This window comes from Gymnogyps californianus, chromosome 4 (genome assembly GCF_018139145.2).
Source record: "Gymnogyps californianus isolate 813 chromosome 4, ASM1813914v2, whole genome shotgun sequence".
Classification (NCBI taxonomy): Eukaryota; Metazoa; Chordata; class Aves; order Accipitriformes; family Cathartidae; genus Gymnogyps; species Gymnogyps californianus.
This window is the reverse complement of record NC_059474.1, coordinates 46909121-46930958: the sequence shown is the minus strand read 5'-3', so window position 1 is coordinate 46930958 and position 21838 is coordinate 46909121. Positions and strand designations below refer to the sequence as shown.

Below are 21838 nucleotides of genomic sequence, written 5' to 3'. Positions count from 1 at the left end.
CTCTGATGTGTAAGATTTATGTACATGCAAACTGAGGCATGAAGGATAATTGCCTTTCTTTTCAGTTAAGGTTAAATAATCTTACCTTCTCTTTCTAGTTTTCTAATTAGTTTCCCCTCTTTTATTTTTTTGCCACCTCCTGTGTTAGTGGGTCAGGTAGTAACAGTGTGCAGAGCAGACAGGAGAGAATGCTGTGAAGTGGGGGAAGAATGGAGAGGGGAACCCTCTGCTTTACTTGTAAATGACCTCTAGATCAAGCAGTACATCAAAGTAATCTGGAGTATGAATAGTGTTTCTTTGACTTCTTTGTGGTGTCTTTTTCAGATGTGTGCGAGCATGTCTCCAATGTTTGAGTCTCTACTGCTGCCTATCTGTGTTGAAAATAAGGTTCAGGGCAGCTTTTTCCAAATTCTAACACCCAAGGGTGTTAGAATTAATGTTCTATATTCAGGATTGCTGACCTAAGAAGCAGAAAAATATAGATAGAGGTATAGGTATATAGATATGTTTCAGCCTCTTTATTTCTCTAGCCTATAGATGTTGTACTGAAGTAGTGAGTGGTTAGTCACTTTCAAAAATATTTTAAGGTCAGCTGAAGTAGTTTTTGAATATAAATTAATAGATCACTTCAGTTATTGCATGCATGCTGATTATTATAAAGGTGAACCAGAAGCTTTCTTTGTAAAGATCAGGGTTTGGAGATCTATATTAACTAAAAAATACTGATTCAGGGCAGAATGGGGCAAACTTTGTGACTCTTTTCCAGAAACAAACGAGTCTGCCTTCCCCTAAGTAAAAGAGATCTCCTTGCCTCCATGACTCGCGTCTGTAATGGAACAAATGTTGAACAAGCCAAAGGAAAGTAGCTTATATGCCAATTTAAGAGACAATTAAGCAAACTTAAGCTTAATATGGAATCTGGGGAGAAAACTTGCCAGGATATCTATAAGCTGTTCCAAACTTGTGGCTTTCTTTCAAAAAAAAAAAAAAAAAAAAAAATCCATAGCGTGTTAGCATCTTTAGTAGACCTGGTTTTCCTGTTGTATGAATGTAGACAGCTTGATTTTATTTATTTATTTTGACTTGAAGATGTTTATTAGTTCTAGCATCTTCCATATGCAGGAAAGATCCTCCTCTGTGAGGCTAGACAAGCTGAGCTGTTCAAACAGACTGGATGCTGAAGGGAGCAATCACATTGCATCTTCTTCCTTTGCTTTCTGGCATCATGCTCTTGTCCTTTTCCCCCTTGTGCTGGCCTTGGCCTTTCCAGTCCTTCTGGAACTGGCTCCCCTTAGGGAGTCAGTTCAGCTCACTAAACAGGCAGAAAACTGACTCAGGAACAAGAAAACTCAATTAACATTCTAACTAGCCTCAATACTTATTTGGAATGTATAGGGAACGTTGTCTTTGTGCCCTTTCCTAAAGGTATATAGCTCCGTGGATGAAGTGAGTTAGTGTAACTCATGCTGCCACCAAGAGGTGGAGGTTCCATTGCCATCTACTTCTTCCTTCTTTTTCCCGCTATGTTTCTGATCCACTTTCATGTGCTGGGACAGACGTCTGCTATTGCAGAGAGTTCGGTTAGTTTACAGAAGGGTCCAGCAATTACCAGAGCAGACATGAGTAACGGGAAGGGTCACATAGTTACAAAAAGGGGAGAAAGGATATGTGGGGCTTTTATTTTTGTGGCCCGATAAGAAAACATTACGTTTGGTCAAAATAGCCACATTTAACCTGAAATATTATATATATATATAACAAGCTCATATTAATTTAATTCAGCTAATTTTTAAGAATATGCAGGATCTGGCATAATGCATTGTTTTTAAGCCAAAGTGAAACATTTCAGTTAGCTCTCAGTTTCTTCACTTCCTTACCTTTCTAGGGTGTAATGTTATCAGAAGCCTGTTTTGTCATTTTGCAGTACATTGACACTCAGGTGGCTGAAAAAAACCCTACTATAACTTTATTCATTTTATTTGTAGCATTTGTTTTATAAGTCACTTAGCAATATGTATTCCTTCAGCACAGATCTCTTATTCTATTTATTAAGTAGTTCTTAAATAGGAATTGAACATGTAAGATCTTTCTTGTATAAGCAGAATGAGAAAATTTTTTATATAAACAGGGCTAAGGCAAATGATATTTAAGTTAGTGTTTAGCGAAACTTGTATTTGAAGGCTTTTTTTAAGCTGACTGAAAGAAGCAACAGTTGTTATCCAAAAGTAGTGATTGTAGCACACTTATTCTTGCTAAACATTCATAAGAAATATGAAGCTTACCCTGGGGATTACGTAGTTTTGTTATCAGAAGTAACACTTTCAGCAGTAGATACATATGCAAAACTACTCTTATTATATAACTCACGTAGCTTCCTTCAGTACTTACATATGGTTGAGTAAGCTGTTTTAGACAGGAGCAGAGAAAAAGGAAACAATCAACAGTGTGCCAGTTTAGATTTTACTAAATAAGTATAAGGAAAACAACTGAGTCTTGAGACATGAAGTAGGAGAGTGTCAGGAGTGGTGGTGAATAGCTAAAAGGGCACTTCTGATATGAATAAACATCGATATTTATTATAATTGGACATGGAGTAGACTGTTAGAATCTCATAATGTTGGATGAGCAGCTGGAAAATAAGGAGCCTTTTGTAAGCATGTTGAGGGTTTGCTTTCTAATCCAAAAGTGGAAGAATTAATAATTTTATTACAGAATTGTCAATGAAAAATAGAAAATTCAAGCTAATAATGTGCAAATTCTGGTGCAAGCTTTTCACCTAACACTTTCAGAATCTTCTCTTTACCCATCCTCTACCTATCTCCCACAAATGCATCATGAGGATTTTTTTTTGTTGCCTTAAAGTTAACATTAGTTCATATTGTGGCCTTGGAGGGGAACGGGAAAGTCTGTTATCTCCTTCACTATTTATTTTTGGAGGATAGAAATATATATCCCTTCGTCAAACTTGGTGGTTGAAATTCATTAGTGAATGAACGGATAATTGGGCAAGGCGAACCTGTATGCCTATAGGTTGCCTGTTAGCATAGGAGCCTTTTTTCCTTAGAAAAAAACAGGCTAAAATATTTTTGTTGTCTATTTCAGATATTTTGGTCTTACTTTTTACAAACAACTGATGGAAGAGTGAAAAGTTTTTTTTCTTCTTAGTCAAACCCTTAAGATATTACTTTCTAACTTCTAAAGGAATGTTAAGCTATACAGTGCAGAAGTGTGGTGGGTTTTCTTTCATTAACTGATATTTTGTGCAAGACAATCTTATCTCTTTTTCAAAAACTATATGTGAAGAAGAAACAAAAAGAAGCGCATGCCTTTCAGCATTGCTGAATAAGCAAGAAGCTGATACAGAGATAAGTAACGGTTTGAGGTTTTGGTTTTTACGCATGTGAAAACGGAGCTGACCAATCAGTGTATGTACTGTCTGTATTCTTCAACACACTGCTTTTAGGAGATGACTGAATACTCACGCTGTCCCTGTTGTGGTGGCTGTATGTTATATAAGCTGGCTTAAACAATAAAGGGTGGAAGTACTGTAAGCAGTCTGCTCATCAGCTTTTGTGACTGGGAAAAACATCCCCGTCATCTGACTAGTCTTGGGTCTGGTGCTAGATTCCACGTGGAAGTATGGAGACTATGGGTTTATATGCCTGTATAACTTGCCTATAGATATGCTTGGTCTTATCAAATGAGGTTTTAATAGCATGGATCTCTTCTGTAATGGGTAGGACTGCTACAGGAACTGCATCTGGGTAATTCAAAGCCTGAAAGCAGAGACTTTTAAAACATAAGTTTGATATTTGGTTAGTACTGTAAGAAGCATTATCTAAAGTTACTTCCCTAGATTTGGTCTATTAGTCACATAAAGCTCTATATGATAGATTTTATGTAACTTCTTAGCTTGTTGCTGTTTGGTACTAGAATCTGTTTGAAGTTCTGAAAGATTGCAGCAATCTTTAATTCTAGCGTGCTGTGTGGAAGAGGCACCTCAGCAGACTGTTAAACTGGCTTCTACTTCAGCATTTGTTATAAAACCCAGTTAACGTGTTATACAGAAGTTGGCACCGCACAAACAACATGAAGTTTGCTTTAGTGCAGAATGTGGGAGTTCACCTGTTTATAAGGAAACCTAAAGTCATGCAACACAAGTATTGAGCATGCTTTTAGCATCAGTGGGCAGATGCAGGGCTGGATTGGCTCAATCTGTGCCTGAAATGAATCTTTCTCCATTTAGACTTGCAGTCCTGTGGTCTGACCTACAGATCCTGCTGTGCCAGTCCTGGAGATAAATAAGGCTTTGCTCTTGGATACAATTTAAATTAAGGCCATAGAGATCTACCTTTTCTCTGTTAAAAGGAGGGAAGACCTGTGGCCTTTTTAAGAAAGCAGCGTAGTTACTTCAGGTATTGTCTGTTGTAGAAAGTGTCTAAGTAAATAGGTAGCTGTATAACTGAAGAGGTATCAGAGAATCTGGTACTGAAGAGCATCAGATTCATGCGGCAGACTAGAATGAAGTCTGTTGATGGCTCTGACTTCTCTTGCATTCTGTATAACTGGATTTTGTAATAGCATTGCACAGGCAGTGGGCTGAGAAACTAGTAACAGACCTTTAAAACAGATGGTGTAGTTGCAGCTCTCTGTATATGTGAGGTATGTAGGATCTTTGGGCAACTATCAACAATGGTATCAGGTCTGATCTCATGCAGGTTAACCTAATGCTGTGACTCCCTTTGAAAGGGAAGACTTGAACAGAAATCTGTCTGGCACTCCTGGTATTTTGGAGACAACATGTTAGAAACACATCAACAAGTTTCCTCACCATTGATGGCAAAACAGCCTTTAGCATCGTTCCATGATCTGGCTTTGATGTGCACTAGACTCTTCTATATTATGTATGTAGAGTATGTTTGTATCAGAGTACCTTACAGTGGAGGTAGTTATCTGGCTTATTCTGTCCCAAGGTATTTAAAAATAGAATAAGACCTTCCAGATTGATGAGGTCATTCAGCTTTGAAAAAGGTGCCTATTTAGGCTCATTTTTCTTTCTAGCTATATAGAAAGGGGAGTTGATCTCTGAAACGCAAGATGAAGTGCAAAGAAGAAATTAAGCTGGTTTTACTTATTATGATTTTAAATTTGCAAGTCTCTGAGTGTGCTCCTAAAGCAGTTGCCCATGGTTACCTTACTGAGTCTAGCAGGAGTTGATGGTGTTTACCTCACTGTTGATTTATGGCTGTTAACAGAGCATGGAATAAAAGAAATAGCTTTTGGGTTTGTGCTCTTCCCTCAGTTCTCTACCTTCCTTCTCTGTAGGGCATGGTTTGGGAAAATTCCTAAATGAAACATCCTTTTGGGTGGGAGATCAGTGTGGCCTTGACTGAAGTCTGTTACGCAATTTGTTAAACCAACAACTATTAATAACAGTTGTACTCTTACCCCCTAGATGTGGTCCATCCAGGTCAGGGATGAGGCAATATGACTGAGCACCAGTGCTGTATGCACTGCTTTATGCAGTAGCAGATTTTTTCCATTAATTCCAGCTTGTCAGCTACATAACATGAAAAGCATTTTCTGTAGCTGAACCTGAGGCCAAGCAAACCTCTGTGTTCTGACGTGCAGACCAACTCCCTTTGGAATTAGGAAATAAAGTCTCTGGGCATCGCAGCCGTGATCAGTTGTGCTCCTCAGCCTCCTGCGGTAGTGCAAGGAGGCAAGTCGTGTGCCATGGTGTGTCTCTGAGGAACAGGCAGATTCTAGCTTGAGAGAGTTTTTTTGCTTCAGGCTGAATCTCAATGGTATCTTGGTTTCATCTACTAAATGAGTTTCATCGTAGTTGGAGATCAAGTCTTGGTAATCTATGATTGCTCTGTAAACCCTGAAACATCTCAGAAAAGAAAGAGGAAAAAATAATGGAACAACAGAAACCTTGCCTTTCAGCTACAAGAACTAAACTTTGAAAAAATCATAACTTATATTGACAGGAATACGTCGAAAGGAATTGGGTTTGTGTTCCTCTCTAGAGGAGAGAATGATGAGGAAGGGTGTAAGCCTTGAGCTTGTGAAAAGCTGTAGTAAAGAATATGGTAATCTGTTGTTCTTTATTGCCACTGAGAGAATTGCACAAAATAGTACACCTACCTTGCAATAAGGATGATCCAGACTGTATGGAGAAGGGAGTAAATTTAAGAGTAGTTAAGCCCTGGAGCAGATTGCTGAGACAAAGTTTTGTGTTCCCTTTGTGGAAAATTTTGAAGAAAGGTTGGATGAAAATAGGTCTGGCTGTGCCTGCCTGTGTGTCAGTGACACTGGGCTTAGATGCTCCTTTGAGTTCCTTTTTGGTTGGAGTTGTGTGATTACAGCCTGATTCTTGTAAGTGCTGAGTAGAAGATGTATTTGCTGAATACCTGTTTCTTCACTTAAATAAGCCTGCAAAGTAAGCATGTTATTTTAACATCTTGTGTTTATAATCTGCAGCTGGTCCTCTTCAGAGTTTGACTTGAATGAAATCCGCCTGATAGTTTACCAAGACTGTGAGAGGAGAGGCAGACAGGTCTTATTTGATTCCAAAGCAGTCCGCAAAATTGATGAAGCTGTGGTTCAGGTATGAAATGCTAATTTTGCTTTTGTCCCACTGCTCTTTTGTTTCCCTTCCCAAAAGCAGGAATTTTCATATGACAGTGTCAACTTCTTAATCTTACTTGTGATCTTTCACTTGATCTCGATTCTATGTTAGCTGCAACAAAAGTGTGTTAGATTCCAAAAAGCCTATGAACACATATCTAGTATTTGGTATTTATAATGTAAATATGGTATTGAAACTTAACAATTTAGACCTTATTTGCTTTCAAGCAAAGCAATCTATACCCCTTTAAACTATTTGCTTAGCCTTTTTAATGTCGACTGAGATTGCTTTTTGTTGTTAGCCCTGGTTGTGCAGTCCTGTTGTTCCAGTGATGTCTAGCATGTCTCTAAAAGTGCTTGTCTTCCTTTGGTGTTTGGATTAGTAAAGTTGTTGGCTTTATGTGAATTAAAACAACTCCGCCTTGGCTAACCATGCCGTAATGTGTAAGACTGACACATGGCAATGTATGGCCATGTAAGTTTTGGTGACGCACATAGAAGCAAGAGTAGGTGCTGTCAAGATGCAAATTCTTTGTGCTGCTCTCCAGCCAGACAAATTGTGGAATAATGCTTCCAGCAAACTTAGGTGATTTTAAGACAAGTAAAACAATAGTATTTTCTGTTTTGTGATCATTTTGGGTTTTTTACTAGCTCTGTGTTTGTCTCTACACTGAATTATTTCAATTTTTTGTTTGTTTTGAAGCCTTTGTTACAACCAGCAGCTTCAGCCTATCAGACTAGCATGGTTTATTGTGGAATCACTAGCTATGTACAAGTAGTTGTGACTTGTAGAAATTACTTACGAAGATGCTTAAAAAGCAGAAATCTCTATTTCAGTCACACTGCAAATATGCCATTGTGCCAAATCAGCAAGACTGATGAGCATCATCAGCTGATGACTGATTATCTACTTAAGAGGGTAAATGGGTCAGACTGGTCTGTTAATCTTGCTCCCCTTCTCCCCTCCCCCCCCTCCCCCCAATCAAGGTCATTACTTTGTATCTTAAAGTTGGTTTAAAAGACAGCATGTGAGGAAGAATATATTTCTGGCTTCATTTAAATGCTCAAATTTTTCCGCTTGCTTGAATACTTCAAACTAAAAGTTAACTACAAAATGTCCTGTCAGAAACTCTATGCAACACTGACATAAAAGAGATTATAACCTCCATCATAACACGTGATACAGGCTACAATGTTTTCTAGCCAGACGCTAATCTAGGTACCGTTTTAAAACAACCAAAGCATTTTGAATGGCATGCAGACACATAGATGTTAAAAGGGATCTTGAATGTTTGGTTGTTTGTTTGGTACGTTATCAAACAGCAAACCTAAAACTTGATTCATTTAAAGTTAAGGCAAAATTACTCTCAAGCTCAGTTCTGTTTAAACTAAGGTCAAGGAAGTGTGAATATGTGTGTAGACTGCATTTATCCATTTTCCTGAAATACAGTAAAGCTTATTCACATTGAATAGTCAAATATATTGTTTGTCTTTAAAGTATGCAATAAACTTACCTGGGAGAACTAGCAGGTCTGTATTCCATTTAACCATATGTTTGTTTAACATACTGCATTTCTTTTCAGTGTTCTTAATCTAATCTCCAATTCTTTCTACAGATGGTGTATATCAGACCACTTTTATTAGGTATTTTTTTTGTCAATAGCTCATTAAACACGTGACTACTGACACTGGTGCATTTCTAAACCCCTAATGACAGTGACATTGGGATTAGATAAGCACTGGCACATAAATACTATGCCAGGAAACACTGCACAAAAGGAGTGCAAATATAGGATAAAATATAGAAGTTCAGGATTTTATTTTTTTTAACATGCTGGTAGGCTTATTTTTAAGTCGGTAAAGGAGCTGTACTATCACCATAGTTTAAACTCAAGTTTTAAAAAAAATGACGTCATCTACACCACTTTTCTTGCCTTGTTATTCCTTTCTTCTGCATCTTTCCTTTTGCACATTCCATCATCTTGTCATCTTGACTTGAGTATTCTAAAACTTACTACAGTTACTGCACTGTAGCATTCAAAGTGTTCATCTCAAAAATCAGTCCTGTGGAATATTGGATTCTACTTTTATTTCCATTTAATTTCCTGTCATCGTTCCTTTCTCATTTTGCTGAGCCCAAAATATGTGATGTAAATTTAGCTATGGCTGCTTTTTACTAGCATCTAGGTTATTACTATTTCTTCTTGCCTACTTGCCTGTTTTTTCTGTAAACTATCTACGTGTACCTTGTTGACATTCTAAAAAAAATTTAGTTGATCTCTGCCAATGCATGTTCCCAATGAGGTAAACCATGCTGGTGCAAAAGGAGACTTACAAAAATACACTTCATTCTGATGTGCACCAAATGAATGAATGTTTACATTAATACACATTAAATATGTTCATTGAGGGATTTTTAATTTCTTAAATATATAAAAAGTTTAAGAGTGTGAGTTAAGCTTTCTAAGACTTTCTAAGCAGTTTTCATTGCTGCAAGATTACAGTTTTGCTGCCTTCATATAAATCATTTCAAGTGCATGTGAGAAGTATGTTTGAAATAATGTGGCCCTTTGATGTCTAATGGACATGCAAACTGGGGGGGGGGGGGGGGGGAAGCAGCCGTTAAAGAAAACAAGAAACTCATTGGGTTTTGTTCAGGAAAACTGTATTAAGCAAATCCCAATGAATTAAATGCAGCTTATCTTATGAAACATGTACGAATAGCGTTAATGTAATCGGTATCTTTCTGAGACTTCCTTTTCACCTTTCTGATCAGTTCTAAGATGTTAAAACATAGTGACTTGAGAGTAAACTTTGAATTAAACAGTCATCTGGATTTAAGCATTCATTTGCTTGCCTTTTTTTTTAACACAACTCCTTTACAGGTTTAACAAATAGACTTTATAACCTGGTAATTCTACCAAATGATGCATTATTCACCCCTTGTTTTTGCTGGCTGTTCTTCTGTTTAAGAAATCTGTTAATCAGTTGGGGAGCAAAAGTTATATGCAATTTGAGTGATTAATTGTGCAAATGATTACAGAAATTGATTTGTAAGCAACCCATAAGCTGAGAAATTTGTTTACATAAACTTTGGCAAATGTTGCACAGAGCAATTCATAACGATTGGGAATGATCTTCCAGTGGAACTTTGACTAATTACTCTGACTATGTGTGATACTATGAAAACTTGTCTGACAATATAAATGTAAGAGTAGTTCTGCACTTTCTCTGATGCTGGCCTTTTAAAAAATCTTTTAAAACTGATACATAGTTTTTGAACCAAATAAGAGTATCTTTTCTTTCTGTTGCTTACCTGTAGTTTAAGAAAAATCTTGCTGTAGTATGTTTACAGATGGGAGTTCTCATGTTTGCTTTAATTATTTTCATCATATCGCTCTGTTTTGACACAGAAAATGGCAGAGGATGCTTCTGTAAAGACTTCTGCCAAGAACTGCCAAGCAAGCAATGGGAACAACAATATTTCTTCCCATAGTCCCTCAATAAGCTGTATGCAAAATATCAAAGAACAGATACCGAAGTATCAGGTAATGTTCATTACTTTTCTTGCTTGTGTTTATCCATTTTACTGAAGAAGTTTGTGTATAAAAGCCTTAACTTACATGCATTGAATGACTAGTTATACTTCTAGTATATTACAAGTTAATCTGAACCTTGAGAGATCTACTCTATCTTTAAAGTATAGTAGAATAAGAACATGTGGGTACATCTTAATCTTTTGGTCTATCTTGGTCTTGTCTTTGAAAGAGTTAAAAAAGATATTTAATAGCATTATTATTTGTGAAGGTCATAAAAAACACTATACCATTCTCTGTTCTTCTTTTGAAAGATGTCTACCTATGCTTCAGGTCAGTTCTGAAGAAGCTGTTGAACATGGTATAATAAGAGTCCCTTTAGTCTGTCTTACTATAACATGAAATTTTTGAGAGAACTATTTTTTAGGTACTCTGGCTGTTTCTCAGTAAAAGCATAAAGATTTCATCTAGAAAAATGTAATTTGAAGAATGTATAGATTAAGGTATAGGAAAAAATTATATTTAACTAGAAGGTAAGCGATTTCCTTCAGAATTAACAAACTTCTCTCCATATTTGCTATTGATGATCAGTCCTTGAAACAAAATAAGAAATTGGTCTGATTATACTTAGAAACACAGTCTTCACAAATTATTTTCCAATCAAAAATGTTTCCAAGAAGCTTTCTATAAGGGCAGGGAAGGAGAATTTACTCATTTGAATAAGGAAGACAGTTTAATGCTTGGGGATCCAGACCACAGAAGCTACGTCCTGTGAACACTCACAGGTTTCATCAAACACTCTGTTATATGGGAAAGTTGCTGGACACAGCTGTTTCTTTGGAAATGCAGTAGATCTTTTTTCCTCTTTCTTGCCTTTGGAGGTCCCCCTGGAACAAGGGTAACAATGCTCATCTAGTGAGCAAAACAGTATGTCTTCCAGCTGTATTTGCTTGTACTTGCACTCTGTGTGTTAGAACCACACAGGATCTTAGTCTGCATGGAAAAGCAGAACTTATTTGTATTCTCCATTCAAAATGTAGCACTGTGGCACTATATTAAATTGAAATAGCTTGCTAAGTTATTACTGACTTTGCTCTTCCCATCTTCTTGTCTGTGTAGTACACCAGACCAGCCTCTGATGTCAACATGCTGGGAGAAATGATGTTTGGCTCAGTGGCAATGAGTTACAAAGGCTCCACCTTGAAAATTCACTATATACGGTGAGTGTCCTTTTCTGTGATGCGCTCTCTTGTCAGGCACTTGGAATTGATGACTCACTGAAATGACTGTTTATCCTTTCAGCTCTCCCCCACAGCTGATGATAAGTAAAGTCTTCTCAGCCAGGGTAGGAAGCTTCAGTGGAAGCAACAATAAGTAAGAACATTTTATTTTTATTTTTTTCTTCCCCATCCAATGCAGTTGTCTTTCCTTCTTTCTCCTTTTGTAGTCCTTCTGTCACTGCTTCTAAATTTGACTCAGCCAAAGTAGAAAAGTCTAGTAGAAAATCAGAAATGGTGGCTGTGGAGAAGGATTCTCTTGATAGATCCCAGCCAGGCCGTCCAAGTTTAAAAAATAAAATCCCTCTGAATCTCTGCTTCTTAATTTATCCAGGGCATGCAATAAACTTCAGAGGTTAGATGCTTTGGACAATCAAAGCCTCTATCTCTTCCTGCTGCCAGAAGGGTGAAGAAGGGGTATATGTCGAGAAAGCTTTGTGTCCCTGTACCCCACTTCTGTTTCCTTCAACACTGACAGAAGATATACTGTTTCTCATCTGTTCCCTTTTTAGTTTGTCCCAAAAATGGGCAAATATGAATAAACTGAATCCCAAATGTGACATATAGAAACTTACAGTAATTCAAAGAGGGAGCCTATATAGAAAATAAATGCGTATTCCCTTACAGTTTCAGAAAACCCACTGGTCCTTGAGTTTGATTGTGACGTTAATCTTCAGTCGTCTTTTTTTCCATAAAATGAGCCTAATTCTCAAGCTAATATTAATACCTATTGATCCCATTCTTAAGGAGCACTGGCTTTTTTCCCTTTTTTAGCTTACAAGATAGCTTTGAATACATCAATCAAGATCCCAGCCTCGGAAAGCTGAGCTCGAATCAGAATGGTTTGGGAACCTGTCGCAGTGGAAGTAATTTAGGTAAATATTTCCAGGTTCTATGTCTTTCTGCCAACATGAGGCCATCTGTTCGTTTGGTTTGTTTTTTTTCCCGGTGCACCACCTTTTTTTTTCTACTTTTTTGCATTGTACTTCCTCTACATTGCTTTTGTTTCCTAGGTGTGTTACAGCTGTGTAGCAGCAAACTGCTGCAGGGTGTGTCTGAAGGAGGTCCCCTCCGGCTCATCCGCAGTGCTTCTTTCTTTGCAGGTTTGTGTGGAATGCCAGCCACAGTGTGACCCATCCATATGCACACACAAATCCAGCTCCTTCTGAATCCTTGCAGGACATACATAATTACTCTCTAGAAACAGAAAGGGCTAAAATAGTGACAACAGATGTGTCTGGATTATACTTAAAAAAAAAAAAATCTTTCTTCCAAAAAAATAGCTAAATTAATTTCTTTTTGTTCATATTTCTTTTCTAATTCCTGTGTTTAATTTTAAAGGTATTTTTATGCAGTGTTTTTAATAATAAATGAGCCCTTATGTTTCTTAGAGAACTTATGTTTCCTGGCTTATAGCTGGTTTCTTGCTAGTGTGCAGGTGTCTTGCTGGTGTACAGCTTTTTCTTCTCTTCTTGCTACTTTTTAATTTGATGGCAGACATTCAAAATTAATTCTTGAGCTAAGTCTGGGAGGCTTTAAGGTTTTTTTTCTTTAACAATATCAATTTCTTTAATTTTCAAAACTTTAAAAGTCTCCTTTTACAGGCATACTGATGACCCATGCAGGTGGGTAGATCTTAGGCCTAATTAGTTCTGTTAATTGCAAAAATGTGAACTGTAATACCAATGCAGTTTCTTCACAGCCTTTGCAAATCTTGCATGCTCTACAATTTGAGTGACTTTGCACTACTAACACTTCAATGTAATACAACATAGACTGAATGTTTCTTACTGTGAGGCTTTGGATAGTAAATCTCTGCTTGGGGAGTGAATCAGAAGCTTAATGGACCTCATATTTGACTACTTCATTATGATGTTAACCTGTGTAAAACAACAATCTTGCACACACAAAAAAATGTCAAGAGTGACAGATGGGGATACCATCAGCCCTCATTTTCAAAGCGTATCTGATTTCTGATAATGTAGACTGGATTCAGATTCTTAAGCTTCTTAGAGATGTTTTTAGATTGGGGCAAATAACCAACTTCCTCTAGTAACATGATACTCAGTATGGGAATACTGTTTGCTGCCACCTCTGCTCACACCATACTGCTTATTTGGAGTAACGGTACAGAATGTAACTTTGTGTTATGACCTTTAAACTTAAACATTTTTTTAAATGCTGACAAATAGTATGATGAGTTATGTAATATTTTCTATTGATCTGATCTGTTTGTTTTAGCACACAGCACGCCTGTTGATATGCCTAGCAGAGGACAAAATGAGGACAGAGACAGCGGCATTGCTCGGTCAGGTATCTGCTGTCTTGTTTGCCTGCTTTTGTAATTATGTTACAATTCTTTGGTGCAGTGATTCACCTGAAATATAGGCCCCTTATGACCTGTAAATCCAAAATTTTTTGGATCTGCTAAACGGTTTTCCTTCTGCTTTTGCCTCAAGCCTTAATGCAAGAATATTTGTAATGATATTCTTTGTTTACAGCCATCGTTTTCTGGGTTCTTAACCAATTTATAATTTGGAGAAAGAACTGGCTGGAGCCTTTGCTAAAGCAAAGGAAGAGAAGATGTTTTTGCACTGAATAGGAAAAGGAGGCCAGGAGATCTGTCTGTTGTAATGGGAGGGCAACACCTCTTAGGACAGAATGCTTTTAATGATAATAAGAATACTTTTAGTATGTTCTAGTAGGGAAGATCTCTGACTTTATAAGAAAAGAATGTCCTCAGGCAGCAAGTTTTATTTAAAATAATTGTCTCTCCTGTTGCAAGTGAGTTATGTGAAAGAGATCAGCAAGCAAGAGCAATATTTGTGGGAATTAGTTCCCAGTTAGAGTATGAAGAAAAATATTTAACCAGCACTCTTTGTAATTCAGTATATGTGGGATTTCTTGCTTTCTTGATAGCGTCTCTGAGCAGTCTTCTGGTCACTCCTTTTCCATCTCCAAGCTCTTCATCATCATCTTCTAGCAGCTACCAACGTCGCTGGCTCCGAAGTCAGACAACCAGTTTAGAGAATGGAATTATTCCAAGGTGGTGAGTGCAACACCTTTCTTCTTAAAACAGCTGTTTGGCAGTAACTTAAGCTAAATAGAGTTTAAGCCTCTTTTCTTTAAAAGGACAAATCCTGTTATTAAATGCTCTCAATTCAGTCTAACTTCTGTGCGTGTTACGTAAGATTGCCAATATGAAGAAAGATCAAGTTTTGGCTGAATATGAACTACAAGGCCTGATTTGAAATATACTTGTTTTTATTGAATGTATAGGCTGTGTCTGAAGCCACATTCTGAAAAACAAATTAAACTGTTTCTGAAGGAGCAGAGCATCCTGTTGAGATGAAAGGGACTGTAACAGCACTGCTGCCATAATTACATTATACTATGATGAAGTCTGACTAGTGAGCAGTTACTGAAATTTTGCAGTAAGAGCCCATGACGACTCTCTTGGCTGGTACAGGATGTTCCTGATGTGACTTCTGCCAAAACAGGAAGAAAAAAAATAGCTGTGATCAAAAAGCTTGGCTTCTGTTTTGGAATTTTATTAGCTTTTGTAGCTCAGTGGCATAACAAAGCATGGAATGCAGCAGACCTTTCATAGCTAATAAGCAAATTTTTCCCTTGTCAGTTGCAAAATGGCAAATTGTTCTTGATTATCTGCTCATATACTCATCCACCTGCACTCAGAGACAGCATGGAATTAGTGGAGAGCTACAAGAAATTCCTGCTGTTTGGCCTCTCTCCCTCTTCACTGTTTTCAGTTAAGAGAAGCTTAAAAACTGCCAGTTAAAATATGTGGTCAGTAAAAAACAAAACCAAAACCTTTTTGAAAAGACTACTTTTCCTCGTGTCTACACTCGAAGCTTTTTCCTGGATATTCTTACCAAATAATTTTTTAACAAGAAGAATGATGCAGTGGTGCTAATGTAGCAGTCATGCTTTCTAAATCATGCTTGCAGTTGAGAATAAGCTAGTAAACATTTTGCTTTCAGTAAACTGAAGTACTTTTTAGTCTAGTTTCCTAAAGAAATAAGGCTGAGAGCAGTGCATGCAAAAAAGTTAAAACATTTAGGGTAAATAAGATAATTTCAGCCCAGTTTAAGAAGTAGCCAAAGTTTCACAAATAGAAATTTCTTCAAAGTGTTACGAAAGTAACAAATTGTTTAGAGGAAAGTAGCCTTTTTGGGCTGCTTGTTCACTGTAGGGAGTAGGTTGTGTTTCTTCCACATTGGAGAATCTATGCTGGGGAAAGATACTGGAAACAGGACATTATTATTTCCACTATCTAGAACTACTCTTGAATTGGGGTTCTTTCTAAGCCAAAAAGCCTCTTCAGATACTTGTTTTCTGATTACTTGCTAGAGAAACAGTAGGCTTCTGGTTGAATACTTCAGTGACAGCAGAGTTTGCACTTCAGTTTGTACAGCCAAGATTCTACAGTTTCTGTGACTGATGTTTTAGGCCAATAGCTCAAAGAAAATGAGATGTCTAGTTGGAACTCCATGTAGTCAGCTGGCAGGCAAGCTAGATTAGCAGCTGCTTTGAAAAGGCTTCTCTCACAGACCTAAATTCTTCAATTTCTGTTCCTGGGAAGCAGTACAAAAGCTTGTGATGTTTCTTAGATCCTGACTGACCAGCCTTTCCCAACTTCCTTGGGAATTTCTGTCTCTGCGTGCAAGTTCCTGAAGTTCAAATGAGGTTATGTTTTTGTCTTGAACTCTGGTTTCCCACAAGCTGTTTTTTGCTGGGGTTTTATTGTATGTGTTTTTTCCTGTATTCCTGAACTCATACCTCTATGATGAGAAACTTTTGTATATTTAACTTTGTCAAACCAATTAGACTGTAAACCACTTATTTTTAGAATGAACTTAGAATGAATGCTTAGCATTCAGGCTTTCCTCTTGTTAATTGCTTCATAGTGGTCTATAAATGCCACAGGCTCCATTTCAAGATAATTCTGATACGAAGCCTTCAAGCTCTTAATTACCACTCACTGATATTGCAGTCTTAACTCACAAAGAAACTCCAAACCCAAGCTATTTCCATGTGAGCTGCTGCTCTGAATGTCTCCATTTGCGTTCTAATGGCTTTCTTGTCATGTTCTTACCCGTCTCCCCCTATAATTTCTCAGTGGATTAAAAGCCATTATTCAATTAAAGTTCCTTCCAAAAGACATTTTGACCATACTATTTTACTCATTGATGTATAACTTTTTAAAGACGTTTTTTCAGTGAAATTGATCAAGAAACTTTAAGCAAGAAAAAATAATAGTTATGTAAATCCAGCAATGTCAATGTCTAGCACTGCAATGCAAGTATTTATGGAGGAACAGGCTGAGGGGATTGCCACCCTTTTGTGTAATCACAGAAAAACTTATGCTGGGCTGAGACTTGCGGATATCATCCAAATCAGTTGCCTGTGCAACAGACTAGCTTGGAATTTAGATCAGGTTGCTGTGGAACTTGTCTAATTGAGTCTTGAACCTCTCCAAGGATGGGGATTCCACAGCCTCCCTGGACAGTGCCCTCCGGTGTTTTGACCATTTTCCCCCCATTTGGCATCATCTAGAAACTCACTGGAGGTGTGTTTTGATCCACAAGCCAGGCTGATAATGAAGATATTGAGCAGTATTGATCCCAGTATCCACCCATGTGTAATATGAAAAGTGGCATAACTGTTGAAAGAAATGTGGCAGAACTATCAAGTGCGTAACCAGAACTTGGGGAAATAATAATGACTGTAAAATAGCCACTAGTTTGGGTTTTTTTTAGCAGGAAACAAAGCATTTTAAACTGAAGAGTATCCAACTTTGAGCTAGGCACACATGTATTTGTAGGCGTTAAGTTTGTGTTTTCACAGTAATTACTAAGTGGTGACATTTTGTCTTCAGTTAAAATAGAAAGTTTTATTTTACATGGTTAAGTGCCTTAAAACATCCATCTTAAGATGCTGGAACGGTATAGGTAGCATGTTTCCCAACTTCCCTCATGAGCAGCACTACAGATTCAAGAGCATCATGGACATATTGTTGAGCACCTAGGCAGGAGCTTGAGTGCTGGATGCAGTTCACAGCTCTGAAATTACCTTTAACCTTTTTTGCTAATGATTTTGTGTTGTGTTTCCATTCCCTTTTCTTAATCTCCCTTAAAGACAAATCCAGCAGGAGGGATTTTGTAGTAGATTTCTTTCAGAAGAAAGTGTTCACACTACTTTAGGAGCTGGCCTCTTTGGGCGTTGCCTTCCTGCTATCTGAGCAAACATAGGTCTTATCCATCAAAATGTTGGGTATCCTCTGTTCAGAGACAGGTGACAGCAAAGTCTTATGTAGTCAGTCAAAGGAGACCTAAGAATGAATTACCTTCTACTGTAGAGAGAGATATGGATAGAAGACGAATTGCCTCTCAGTACATAGGTAACTGTCCTAACAAATCTGTCTTACAGGTCCACTGAAGAAATGTTTAGTATGGCTGATGAAAGCTGCAGCTCCAATCCTGCAATGGTTCGGAGGAAGAAAATTGCAATCAGCATAATCTTTTCTCTGCCTGAAAAAGAAGAAGCACAGAGAAACTTCCAGGATTTCTTTTTCTCTCACTTTCCTCTTTTTGAATCTCACATGAACAAGCTGAAATATGCCATAGAAAAGGTACAGAATACTAGTTTGGCTTAATGTGGAAAAATAAGTGTCAAACAGAATGAAGTATTCTAGAATCTGATAGATGAAGAGTGGGAGAAGGTGCGTGGTTTCAAGCTTCCCTCCCTCCTTACACATGTAGTCTTGAGCCTGAGCCCAGTGTAGGGATTCAGCGTTTGCTGAAAAAGAGGTGCAGTCTCTTTTCTAGTCAGAATGAGAATGAAGAGTTTTATGCTATGGGTGGTTTTTCTTTTTCTTTCCTTCTCACCATATTTCACTATGAGGTTTTCTTGACTCCCTGGAGACTGTGGAAATGATGGTATTCTATCCTTTCATACAGTCACTAAGAGAGACACTAAATGTTTGTTGCTGTCTTCCCCTTACTTTCTCAAAAATGTTCTCTTCTCTCCCCATGTCCAGTCTTAGGGATTGGTCTCTCATGAGGTGGAGGGAGGTTGGCAGCTATTGCTGTCCTGAGTGGCTGTATAGCACTGGGGCTAGATCTTAATTATTTTGACATGTTAATGAAGCTTAAAAAGATGAAGAATGCGAATCCTTTAAGAAGCTGTTTTGTGTCTTTAACTCTTAATCAAGGCCATGATCTCATGTAGAAAAATAGCAGAATCCAGCCAAAGAGTGCAGGTTTATATCAGCCGTGTCATGGATGCCCTGGGAGAATTCAGGTGAGTTGATGGAATTCTGAATTACAAGGAGAGCTCTTCTCATGCCCCTCTAGAGATATTTGTTACTTCCAGTTATAAGCAACTGAATGCAGGGTCTTGTAATTTAGCCAGTCTTGAAGTTAGTGTGAATGATTTTTCTGTGGTGGGTATTGGGTAAATGTTTTCTAAAAACTTTAGCAAAACCAGCTCAGCCATTTTCAGAATGAGAGTAAAAGTAGTTCTGTTGCACTCACCTGTACCTGGGACTGTCAGTTAAAGTCTTAAAGATCTCATCAAGAGTTGGCTTCTGCTGATGCCTGTGCAGATGAGTGGATTGATTGATGTATTCAGGCAGATGAGTTGTCTGCTCCTAGCCATAGATGCTGAACAGTGTAACTGACAAGAAAGTTGCTGTCAAAGGCTCTCTTTTTGGTACCTAAGAGAGGAAGGAATGGCGAGAGGCCAAGAAAGGCAGCCCAGGAGAGAGAGACAAGGCTTCGGTGGGATGGAGTTTCTGTAATGTCTGGAATGTGGAAATGAATCACTGCAATGAATAGAATGGGTTCTATCCCCTCCTCAAAATGATTTCTGAATCGTTTCTCCGAGTACAAATGTGCAGGGGAATGCAAGAAAGGGAAGACAAATATATAAGTCATATGAAGACACTAAGTTACTGGTACTCTGAATTAAACAGACTAGTGTTCTGGGACACTAGTAATTCGTGTGTCTGGAAAACTCTTCCAGTTTGTTTAGTCTCCTAGATCTTACAAAAAATAAATAAATAAAAATCAATGGACAATAGAAGAGGAAAGGGGCTACTTGTATTTGCAAGATTGAAATGTGCATGTTAACACTTACTTTTGGGGAATTTTCTTTGAGCAGGGTTACCATCTGGAACCTATATTCTGTTCCAAGGATTGCAGAGCCTGTGTGGCTTAATATGATGTCCAGCACCCTGGAAAAGAATCAGCTATGCCAGCGTTTTCTTAAAGAATTTACGTTTCTGATAGAACAGATCAACAAAAATCAGTAAGCTTCCCCCACCCCCTTTTTCTTAAAAAAGCTTATGTTCTTCCCAGTGCATGTGGATATGTTAAAGCACTTAATGGGATATTCTTTTGCTGGTGTTACTTTGGTCATATTCTTTTTCCTAGGTTCTTTGCTGCTTTGTTAACTGCGGTGCTGACATACCATCTGGCTTGGGTCCCAACAGTAATGCCAGTTGACCATCCTCCCATAAAGGCCTTCTCTGAGAAGCGCACATCGCAGTCTGTGAACATGCTGGCAAAATCCCATCCGTATAACCCTCTCTGGGCACAGCTTGGTCAGTAGGAAATGGAAAGCTTCAGACTTCTCTATAACTAGCACCTTCCTGCATCCACTCCTCTTATCTAAGAGCTATCTGTGATCCAGATCACATTTGCTGATTTGCCTTGCTGTAAGCTGGGCAGAGCTACAGACAGATGTCTTGCGCCTGGTTAAACAGAGCATTTGAAGGCCTGTTTGCATAGCCTGAGTGCTCTGCTTTTTTCCTTGGTCCCTTGTTGTCATTCTCTGTTACACTGCCTGGTTAAGTAACTTGGTATAGAAGTATTAAGTTGGTGCAAGTGCTGTGAACAATCTGAGCAGTTTGGGAAGAACAAGAGGGAATAGACTGGATTGTGGGGAGTTCTCTGGGCCTTGGAAGCCCTTTGTAGTTGAGACTGCCCTGGCTACCTCCTTTTATCTCTTCCTCACAGAGCTAGGATGGACACCAAGACAACAGAGTAGAAGTCTGGCAACTGGTAGTACCTCCATTCATTCACAGTTATGTGAGTGGGCTTGGGCCAAGATTTTTTTCTATGCCCAGCTCCTCAGGTTGTTCTCTGACAAATATTTTATAGCTTATAAGTTATCTTGATACAGGGGATTAAATAACTACTGTCAAACGAGTAGGTGAGTGAGAGCTGAGAGAATAATGCTGCCAGTGGTAAATCCTTGAAAATTCCTCCTCTTCATGGCAGCAGCTGTGAGTCTGACATCAAATCGGCCTTAACTTTAACTGATATAGTATATTGCCATGTAAAATAACGTGCACACTAAAGCAGCAATGTGACTTTTACACTGTGCTACGGGTTGTGTTTCTTGCTAATTGTCTCAGTTATGTTTGTTATTCTCAGCAATCTTTATGAAACTAAGAATTGCTACCTTGGCCATGTAGTTGTAGTAGAAGTGTTTCCTGTTTTGGGATGTTTTTAAAATGTTATGCAGGGGAGTAATGGATTAGGCTTGGAGGGGAAAACAGAAGCTTGCTCAGGATGTTGAGGATGGAGCCAGGCCTGGGATTATAAAAACCAGCTGGACTGCAGGCGTAAGATAGGCAGTAGCTCTTGTGGTCACTCCAGGAGCCACCACTGGTGACTAGTCAAGAATCTGTTTCTCCTCTTGCCTTCCCAGGCTGTATGTTGCTACCAGCATTGGCCTAGCCAAGTTCTCAGTGCTTGAACACAAAATGCTTTCTGGTTTTGTTTCGTTCTTATAAAGCCCAAAAGCCATTATCAGGTGGTTGCAGTAACTGATAATGAAAGTAAGATGTTGCCCTCTGCTGGTCTCTTTCTTTAGAGGAGGGGGGCATAAAAAAATCATGGGGCTTAGTGCTTTAAAATGGAAATTACTTCTTATTAAGGAAAGGATTTTGACATACCTGTCTTTCCACCTTCAGACCTATGTTTTCATTACATATTACATATCAATTACAATTACATACTGATGCAACTTGTAAGTACCACTGTCAGGAAGACATAATACTGTCTCTTAAACATTAGCTTCAATCTGACAGTCTTAACAGTAGGCATTAGTATGTTTTGAAGACCACAATTTTGACTTTTTGTACTTATTAGTAGTGGTTTATATAAAAGTCAATTGTGCAAATGAACTTGAAGCCTGAATCTGATTTCCATAACAACTATGCTCAACTCGAAAGTAAAAAGATATCTTCGCATTTCTTTTCGAAATTGCTAGTCCTTGTGGCCCACCAGGCATTGAGGTTAATTGCACCTGAGTAGTCTGAAGCTCCTCATGTTGAAACCAGAGGTCCCCTTGCCCTTGGTA

At 38.2% G+C, this 21838-nt stretch overlaps 1 protein-coding gene across 1 annotated transcript in view; it reads left to right on the top strand.

Annotated features, from left to right (window-relative positions):
• FNIP2 (folliculin interacting protein 2) overlaps positions 1-21838 on the top strand; it is a 49393-nt gene that overhangs the window by 15862 nt on the left and 11693 nt on the right. Inside the window, exons 2-12 of the mRNA XM_050895537.1 lie at positions 6487-6613; positions 10047-10181; positions 11289-11389; positions 11472-11543; positions 12221-12321; positions 13688-13759; positions 14366-14495; positions 17897-18098; positions 18681-18769; positions 19631-19777; positions 19903-20072. Coding sequence (XP_050751494.1) covers positions 6487-6613; positions 10047-10181; positions 11289-11389; positions 11472-11543; positions 12221-12321; positions 13688-13759; positions 14366-14495; positions 17897-18098; positions 18681-18769; positions 19631-19777; positions 19903-20072 — 1346 coding nt within the window. The remainder of the gene's footprint in view (positions 1-6486; positions 6614-10046; positions 10182-11288; positions 11390-11471; positions 11544-12220; positions 12322-13687; positions 13760-14365; positions 14496-17896; positions 18099-18680; positions 18770-19630; positions 19778-19902; positions 20073-21838) is intronic.